At 36.6% G+C, this 9,847-nt stretch overlaps 2 protein-coding genes across 2 annotated transcripts; both read left to right on the top strand.

Annotated features, from left to right (window-relative positions):
- Positions 1-1,372: 1,372 nt before the first annotated feature.
- On the top strand, positions 1,373-2,932 carry LOC143589160 (putative WRKY transcription factor 75). The gene is made up of 2 exons (XM_077070001.1): positions 1,373-1,719; positions 2,668-2,932. The coding sequence occupies exons 1-2, from the start codon at positions 1,373-1,375 to the stop codon at positions 2,840-2,842; spliced, it is 522 nt and encodes a 173-aa protein (XP_076926116.1). The 3' UTR covers positions 2,843-2,932.
- A 2,078-nt stretch (positions 2,933-5,010) lies between these two features.
- Positions 5,011-6,155, top strand: LOC143589153 (uncharacterized). Its single transcript, XM_077069995.1, has 2 exons — positions 5,011-5,535; positions 5,658-6,155. Exons 1-2 carry the CDS (start codon positions 5,011-5,013, stop codon positions 6,153-6,155), a joined length of 1,023 nt encoding a protein of 340 aa, XP_076926110.1.
- The last annotated feature ends 3,692 nt before the right edge of the window (positions 6,156-9,847 follow it).

The raw sequence follows: 9,847 nt of genomic DNA, 5'->3' as shown, positions 1-9,847 counted from the left end.
GCGTTACATTCTTTTATAGACTTTTCAAGATGAATGACAATAAATTTGAAATCATATTTTGGTTAATCTAACATGTGATCTTAATGTCACAAGTCATATGATCGAAGCATGGGTTCACATGAAAAGATATAGATTGCTTGCGTTCCTATTCACTCCTGCCTAAAATGATTAAGGTGTAATATGTATCATGAGTTTACACGCTCATCGTCTCATCTCATACAAGTACACCACATAGGTTAGGAGTTAGGGATTTGCACTTCATAAGTATAAGACAAAAATGAAACCAGTATAAAATGTATTTAGAAAGCTTGTTCATATTGGGATAAGAACGTCATCTCATATGCTTGGTGAGATGTGTGACAATGAGATTATTTCATGTTGAACGCTTTAGCAATTACTGTAACGACGGTGAGAGCATTCTCATAGGATATTACATAGCATGACATGATCGATGCAATGCCGAGACATGAAGCTTACATTCAGGTCTGACCTAAAGGAGTGGGCAACGAATATTGGGCCCTATTAAAAGTTTCTGTATATATAATATATACGAACCCTTGTAGTTTAATAACAAAACGTTAGATCAACTAGTAGAATACTCCTCTGTCAAGTGAACTTTTCAAGTTCAAATCTTACATCACATGCTTATTTCTCTAATTTTGTGGTTTCCATTTGTTTATGGTAAACCCACGCCCCCACTAAATTAGACGCCCAATGTTAATCTAAGCTAAAATTGATAAAACCAATTACTTTTTTCATTTTCATTAACAGGACTTGTTTCATGAAATAATTCTTATTAGACCCTATATTAATAGTCATATTAATTTCTTTTTTATATCAAAAGAGCAAAAGACTTTTTGATATAGAACTAAAAATGATATGATAACTTCATGATTCATTTAAGTTTTAAATTAAATTATTTTGCTATTACATTTTTGTTTTGTTTATTGTTATCACAATTATTACCGAATTTATTTTAGAGGACCATTCTTTAATCATCCTACACACTTGTATTTTAAAAATTCTCTGCTTATGTGACCTTGCTGCTTATGTTAGACTGAAGATGTGGAGATTTTAATACCAAATCATTAAAAGAGTATTGCCATGTGCACAGCACGTGCATGCAATGTGTAATGCATGACGTTCGTAAGTTGCGGTTAATATGGCATTTTTAACATGTCAAACCCAAACAAAATTTCAAACTAGTTACAACTTTTCAACATGTGTGACCAAGACTATGTTATCCTTGTCTTCTAGCCATGATCATAGCCGCCCCTCGTTTCATCAATAAAAGCAAACTGACCCACCATTAATCCTTCTTCACAATTCTCTTCCTCCGCCATCACCCTAGCCGCCGGTACCCCTCTCAAAAATGTCCGACAACTTTAGTGAAATATTTTCTTACTCATCATCTCCAACATCATCATATTTATCATTAAACATGGTGAGCAACAATCATGTTAATTACGAGCAGGTGGCAGCTGGGACGTTGATGATGAACGACCATGTTGATGTGGGAAGCAGTATGCAGTCAGACGGCGGTGGTGATGATCAGAAGACGGTGTCAGGAAAGGTTAATAATAATATAAGAAAAGGTGAGAAGAAGATTAGAAAGCCTAAACATGCTTTTCAAACCAGGAGTCAAGTTGATATTCTTGACGATGGTTATCGATGGAGGAAGTACGGTCAAAAGGCCGTCAAGAATAACAGATTTCCAAGGTATGATTCATATTTATTTTCTTGTACTCAATAAAATTATATGTTGTTTCACTGGATAATAATCGATTTTGCTGTAGTTTATTTTGCCGTACTTTGATTCTTTCATTGGTAGACCATAAATGAACTGATACTGAATTAAGCTTCTTCATGTTCGTTTGTTTAATTTTAACCAAAGTAACAAACGAACACGAGCATATATAAAAAAAAGATATTTTTGTTCATGTTCATTTGTTATGTAAGTGTTTTATATTTGTGTTTGTTTATATTCAAAACAAATGTAGATGGTTAAATATCATTTATGTTTTCTTTTTTTTTCGGTTGTTCGAATTGTTAGTTGATTACCTAACACTTGCATCTAGTATTTGATATGGATGATGAGTTGATACATGATATATGTAAACGGATATAAATGAGTGCATGTAACGAACATACACGAACAAGACATATTGTATTCATGATTGTTTGTTTAATTAATTAAATAAATAAATAAAAATTGACAATTTCAAATATTTAATCAGAAGATGTTCGTTTGTTTACTAAATAAATGACCTTCCCAGCTATTCATGAAAATTTAATTGAGTGCTCGGTTACGTCTAGCTAGTTATAACGAACTTTATAATTCTCGATCAATTAAATTGTTTATGCAAAATACACTAGAATTTTTATAATTATTCAGCATCAGAAAATATAAACGTGTATACTTATATGGCCAAATATGCATGCATCACGCACACTAACATCCAAATGGATGCTAACAAAAATAATGTTCGAGTCATAAATATAACTTTGTATTCGTGAAATAGAGTCCTAATTAACATCTTTATTCACCTGTGATGGTTAGAAAATGATAGAAATAGTTTGTTATTTATAATTAGATTTGATGATAATTCTATACTTTTAACAACAAAACACACTGATTAACAGCTATCATTAATTTTATGAATATAGGAACTACTATCGTTGCACACACCAAGGATGCAATGTCAAGAAGCAAGTCCAACGACTATCAAATGACGACGGAGTTGTGGTGACAACATACGAAGGAGTGCACTCACATCCAATTAAAAAATCTACTGATAACTTTGAGAATATTCTTACGCAGATGCAAATCTACTCTCGCTAAAATGATTGATAACTTAATACATGATAATGGTTTATTTCGTTCTTTAGCATCTCTCTAGCCATAGGAAAGAATGTAAAAATGTTATTGTTCTATTTAGCCTTTAGTAACATTAATATGCATAGTGACTCTTAATAAAATATAGCTTCTTGCTTCTTGTATCTCCAATTACGTACATTTTGTTAATGTTATTATCTTGCTTTCAATAAAAATAATAACATGATATAAGGGTTTAGCTTACAATGTTTCGTTTGTTGTACTACATGATGCGTATTGGTTTTGATGTGCAATATTTTATTGCATGTGTGATCACATTCTTTAATAATTTATGTCAAATGTTTATTGCTTTATTCAATTTAGATGGTTTTAAATTATATATGATGGAACCATGAGATATTGATTTAGTGATATGGTATGATGTCTTTCTTGTAAATTTTTGTAAATGTACATGCATGGTAAAGTGGTAAACTTGGGTTCAGATCTTTATAAATGTAAGGTAAGTGTTGAATTTAGGTGTTAAAAATTATTGTTCAAAATAAAATGATGTATGCTGGATTTTCTTTTTCCAGGGACAACGAGACGTAGATTATACAAAATTATTACTATAATGCACCTATAAAATATAAACTGTACGCAGGGTGGCAATGTTGGGAATTTCGGGTCAAGAGCGTTACTTGGCGTGCAAGGCAAAGTAACATGGTTTAAGGAGTGGATAACTATAAACAATTAAATGTGCTCAGATTTAATTGTTAGTATAATTATCAGGTCATATTATTTAGCAATCCTAGTTGTAGTCTAAACGTGATAGGTTAGATTATAAATGCCCATGCTTTCAATAAAAATAATAACATGATATAAGGGTTTAGCTTACAATGTTTCGTTTGTTGTACTACATGATGCGTATTGGTTTTGATGTGCAATATTTTATTGCATGTGTGATCACATTCTTTAATAATTTATGTCAAATGTTTATTGCTTTATTCAATTTAGATGGTTTTAAATTATATATGATGGAACCATGAGATATTGATTTAGTGATATGGTATGATGTCTTTCTTGTAAATTTTTGTAAATGTACATGCATGGTAAAGTGGTAAACTTGGGTTCAGATCTTTATAAATGTAAGGTAAGTGTTGAATTTAGGTGTTAAAAATTATTGTTCAAAATAAAATGATGTATGCTGGATTTTCTTTTTCCAGGGACAACGAGACGTAGATTATACAAAATTATTACTATAATGCACCTATAAAATATAAATTGTACGCAGGGTGGCAATGTTGGGAATTTCGGGTCAAGAGCGTTACTTGGCGTGCAAGGCAAAGTAACATGGTTTAAGGAGTGGATAACTATAAACAATTAAATGTGCTCAGATTTAATTGTTAGTATAATTATCAGGTCATATTATTTAGCAATCCTAGTTGTAGTCTAAACGTGATAGGTTAGATTATAAATGCCCATGCTTTGGGGTTTAGGAGATCGTAATATGAATAATTGAGTTTAGTGAAGTTTCTTAATAATAACAAACGTGTCTGAGTTTGTGTTCGATACCTGGTACCAATTCCATTAATTGATATCAGAGCGTTCGACATACCTGGGAACCGGCGTGAAAGGTCGGACCTGTGCATTTGAAGGTCGGAGTAACCTGTGACGTGAGGGAATTCCAACTGGCGAGCAACAGCAAACAACATCGGTTTCCGTTGAAGGCGCTTCTGATTCCGTCGGCAATCTGCTACAGTACACGGAAACATCGACCGACCGGTGAGCAGCAGAAATCGGCAACCGGCGTGACGGAGATTGAGGTCACGGGATCTGTTGACGGCGATTTAGTTTCATGTTGTCTTTGACAGAACCTCTTGAGGTGTTTCGGTAAGGAAGCACGGTTATCGAGGTGGTGTAACTTCTCAAGTGATTGTGTTTTGGTGAAAGGGTTGGGTGGATTTTTGGATCTGCTCACCAACCTGTGGGTTTCTTTTGATAAAGTTTTTTTTAATTTGGTCACAAAAGACAAAAGTTTCAATTTTAAACATTTTAACAAGAGATTCGGTTGTGCTTCTTTAAAACCGAAAGACGTGTTCGGGTTAGATTCAGAACCAGGTTTAATCATATAGGCTGGAAAAATTGAACCAGTTACACCAAGGGATTTTTCAAAATCTTATAGCCGTAGAAACACGATGAGTGACGTGAACCAAACGGGAAAAGAGACGACCTCCGGATCGTTTCAGTGTCCGCGCTTGACAAAAACAAACTACACGAGTTGGAGTATGCATATGGAGGTTATTTTTGGGATTCATGGAGTTTGGGATGTAATTGACCAGGGCTCTAACAACGCGAAGAAAAATAACATCGCGAAGGCGCTTCTGTTTCAGTCGATTCTCGAGAAACAGATACTTCAAATCAGTAATTTTAAATTGGCAAAAGAGATGTGGGATGCCATAAAGTCAAGAAATATGGGTGCGGAACGTGTGAAGGATGCTAGACTTCATACGTTAATACGTGAATTTGACGGTTTGATGATGAAAGAAACCGAAACAATTGACGAGTATGCCTCGAGAATTACCGCGATCTCTTCTAAAGCAACCACATTTGGACAACCATATGAAGAAAGGAATTTAGTTCAGAAATTCTTCACAAGCCTGCCGAGCCGATTTATCCAAGTTGTAGCATCCCTCGAGCAAGTGTTAGACCTTAAACAGACGGTTTTGAGGATGTTGTCGGGAGATTGAAGACTTATGAGGAGTGTATCAAAGGACATGTGTTGCGTTCTGAAGAAGGTAAACTTTTGTTTAATAATTCTGAATCCTCTTCGAGTTCGAGGCAGGTTTCACGCGAATTGAGTAGGGGTGGCGGGAAAGGTTCGAACCGAGGATGTGGTAGTGGACGCAGTGGTAGACGTGGCAATCAGAACCGTGGTTCACAAGGAGGGTCGAATGAAGGGGATAAACGAAAGGTTAAAAAGGATTACTCTGAAGTTCAATGCTTTCGTTGTGACGAATTTGGTCACTTCGTCTCGAGGTGTTCGGAGCGAAGGAAAGAAAAACAAGCAAATTTGGCCGACGCAAAAAAAAAAGACTCGTCCCTCGATATGGTGCAGCGTGTTCAAGAAAAAGTGTACTTGAATGAACAGAAGGTTATACCAAAAGATTACAATGGTGGTTCGGACGAACAAGACTTGTGGTATTTGGATAATGGAGCGAGCAACCATATGACGGGTAATGTATCTTTTTTCTCTGAATTAAATAAGCGTGTTTGTGGCAAAGTTAAATTTGGAGATGGGTCTTATGTTGATATTTGCGGGAAAGATATTGCTAGTCGGTAAAATGGGGGAGCAACAATTATTGACCGACATTTATTATATTCCTAGTTTACAAAGTAATATTATTAGTCTTGGGCAACCAACAGAAAGTGGTTGTGATATTCGTATGAAAAACGATTATTTGTTGATGTATGATGATCAAGGAAAATTGTTGATGCTGGTTACTCAATCCAAGAATCGTCTTTATACGATTAAATTAAAGACGGGGAAACCCGTGTGTTTACAAGCCTGGATTGGTAATGAGAATTGGCTTTGGCACGCGAGACTAGGACACCTAAATTTCGAGTCTATGAAACAAATGGTGAAAAAGAATATGGTCGTTGGAATGCCAAAAATTGATCAAGAAAATCAAATTTGTGACTCGTGCTTAGTTGGGAAGCAAACGAGGAAACCGTTTCCGATAGTCGGCGACTTACAGAACAACCCGAGCCTTGGAACTAATCCATGGAGATTTATACGGGCCCATTACTCCTGGTACCATAGCCGGAAATAGGTACGTGTTCGTCTTGATTGATGATTTTTCTCGTTTCATGTGGACTTTTCTGTTGAAGGAAAAAAGTGAAGCATTTGATACCTTCAAGCGATTTAAAGTCATGGTGGAAGCAGAAAATAGAAAATTAAGATGTTTCGAACCGATCGATGGGGAGAATTTACCTCTCGTGATTTCAATTGGTTCTCTGAAAACGAAGGTTTTATTCGGCATTTAACCGCTCCATATACACCACAACAAAACGGTGTCGTGGAGAGGCGGAACCGCACGATATTGGATATGACTCGGAGTATATTAAAAGCGAGACAAGTTCCTAATTATATGTGGGGAGAAGCAGTGGGGCATTCAACCAACGTGATTAATAAAATTCCAACTCGAGCGTTAAAAGACAAAACACCGTATGAGATGTTAAAGCGAAAGAAACCGGATCTTAGATTTCTTAAAGTTTTTGGATGTGTTGCGTATTCAAAAATACTTGGTGGGAATATTAAGAAATTAGACGATCGTTCGACTCGTTTAGTTTATCTCGGGAGCTAGAAAGGTTTGGCGACGTATCGTTTAAACAATCTATCGACTAGGAAAATTGTTGTGAGTCGAGTGGGTGACACGGATTTTGATGAAAAACAGGGTTGGAATTGGGGTAAAAGTACCGAAATAATCGACGAGCAGGATCGATCACCAGGTATGTTTTGGGTTAACTTTGGTGATGAAATTGACACCGGAGAAGGAATCGTGAATACCGAAAACATCGGGTCGAGCCCTGGGTCAAACTCTACGAGTTCCAGTGGCGACGGGGGTGAAGAAGACGATGAAGAACCGATAGTCAAAAATGCTCCAACAAGCCCGGCTAGTACAAGCAACACGGTTACACCTGAGCCGGCTGTTCGGAGATCTTCTCGAGCCACGGTTACCCCGGTACGTTTTAATGATTATGTCTTGAATTCGAGTATGATCGATGAAGATATTTTATTGCTTGCTAATGATGAACCGGTTTGTTTTGATGATGCAAAATCGAAACCGGAGTGGGTGAAAGCAATGCGTATTGAAATTGAGTCGATAAATAAAAATAATACGTGGACGTTAACCGAGTTACCACGTGGTGCAAAGGCGATTGGTGTAAAGTGGGTTTTCAAGGTTAAAAGAAACGCGGACGGCTCGCTTAATAAACACAAGGCGAGACTCGTTGCAAAGGGTTATGTTCAGCAACCCAGAGTCGATTTTGATGAGGTATTCGCACCAGTGGCTAGACTCGAAACGGTTCGGTTATTATTATCTCTCGCAGCGAATGAAGGTTGGGAATTGCATCACCTCGATGTCAAATCCGCGTTCCTACATGGCGAGTTACAAGAAGAAGTCTTTGTTACTCAACCGCATGGTTTTGTTAAAAAGGGTGAAGAGTACAAAGTATACAAATTATCCAAAGCATTGTACGACTTAAGGCAAGCTCCGAGGGCGTGGAATACAAAGCTGAACGGTATTTTGTTAAATATGAAGTTTCACCGGTGCACGCAAGAACAAGCGGTATACCGAAAGAAAATTGGAGCTGATCTCTTAATAGTCGGTGTGTAGGTTGACGACTTAATCGTGACGGGTTCCAATTTAAACTTAATAATGGAGTTTAAGCGCGAGATGGCTTTAAACTTTGAGATGTCGGATTGGGGAAAGCTAACTTACTATCTCGGAATTGAAGTTTCACAAAGCAAGGATGTGATAAAAATCAAGCAAGAAACATATGCGAAGAGAATTTTAGCTGAAGCGGGAATGGAGATTTTCAATTTTGCTCAAATTCCATTGGATCCGAGTATAAAAGTTTCTAAATTTGAAGATGAAGAAGATTTTGATGCTACGAGATATCGAAAGATTGTTGGGTGTCTCCGGACCTTTTACAAACTCGTCCTGACTTGGCATATTCAGTCGGAGTCGTAAGCCGGTACATGCAAAGCCCGAAGCAATCTCATGCAACTCTTATAAAGCAAATTCTTCGTTATATTCATGGTACTCTTTCTTTTGGTATTTCTTACACTCGTGGGAAAAACGTGTTAGTTGGTTATAATGATAGTAGCCATAACATTGACCAGGACGATGGAAGAAGCACTATGGGGCACGTATTTTATCTTGGGTGTTCACCAATTACTTGGTGTTCTCAGAAACAAGACACAGTTGCACTTTCATCGTGTGAAGCAGAGTACATGGCGGCTGTAACACCCCGACCAAACGCGGATTATACATCGGGGCGCCACATATTGTTTCATTACTCGTGACACTATTGGGTGTCAATATTTAATAAATACATTCATTCGCGCAGGCGCAGGGTAAACACAAGATATAAATAAACCAACATAAATTAATATATTATAAGGCAAAATATTCGAACAACAATAACTTGTCTTGATACATTTTAATCTAGGTCCAAAATAAAGAAAACTTCCTACGTGTCCACAAGCTCCAAAACAGCTACTGCAAACCTGAACATGTGTTAAAATAAACATCAAACACTTGCGTGTTGGTGAGAAATCAAGTTTAATACAATACATAGATATCAATAAATCTGCGCGCAACATGTGTATGACTGGTTTTCAACAAGGGTGTAATCTGATCGGGACCAACTCTAAGATTCATAAGACTGCCAGTGCTCACAATTGAGCTCACAAACAAGACAAACTGTGCATGTGTATACAAAAGAGAAAATCATAAACGATAGTTCTCCCGTGTTCATCTAATGGTACCATGAAAACTGCGGAATAGACCGACAAGACGGTTAATGATCCACACATACAAATAAACAGCCAAGTCTACGTCCTCAACACATGGGATACTGCGCGACTAAAGTTCATAAACAAGTTTAAGACTCTAAGTTTGTATGAACACATGAACATCCCAAAACATTAAAAGCAAAAAGGGATTAGGTACGAGATTACTCACTTGGTAAACGATGTGAAGATAGGTAAAGCAAGAACCAAACAAGCAAGGTTAACCTATAATTAAGATTATTGTTTTAACGATTTGTTTTAATGTCTTGATTATAAGTTAGCATAATTAATAAGTAAATTATTATATAATATTTATTACCGGAAAAGCAGGGTAGAACAGGGAGGAAGACGGAGGCAAAGAGAGGAGACGGCAGAGGACAAGGACGAGAGCAAGGAGAAGATTTAAATTAAGTGTTTGTGTGTGATGTGTTAGGAAAAAATAATATTATTATTTA

The sequence above is a fragment of the Bidens hawaiensis genome, unplaced genomic scaffold (assembly GCF_021521415.1).
Source record: "Bidens hawaiensis isolate Kalapana, Puna unplaced genomic scaffold, B.hawaiensis_p1.1 tig00037257_1, whole genome shotgun sequence".
NCBI classification, from domain to species: Eukaryota; Viridiplantae; Streptophyta; class Magnoliopsida; order Asterales; family Asteraceae; genus Bidens; species Bidens hawaiensis.
The sequence above is the reverse complement of the archived record's forward strand: the minus strand, read 5'-3'. Positions and strand labels throughout refer to the sequence as shown.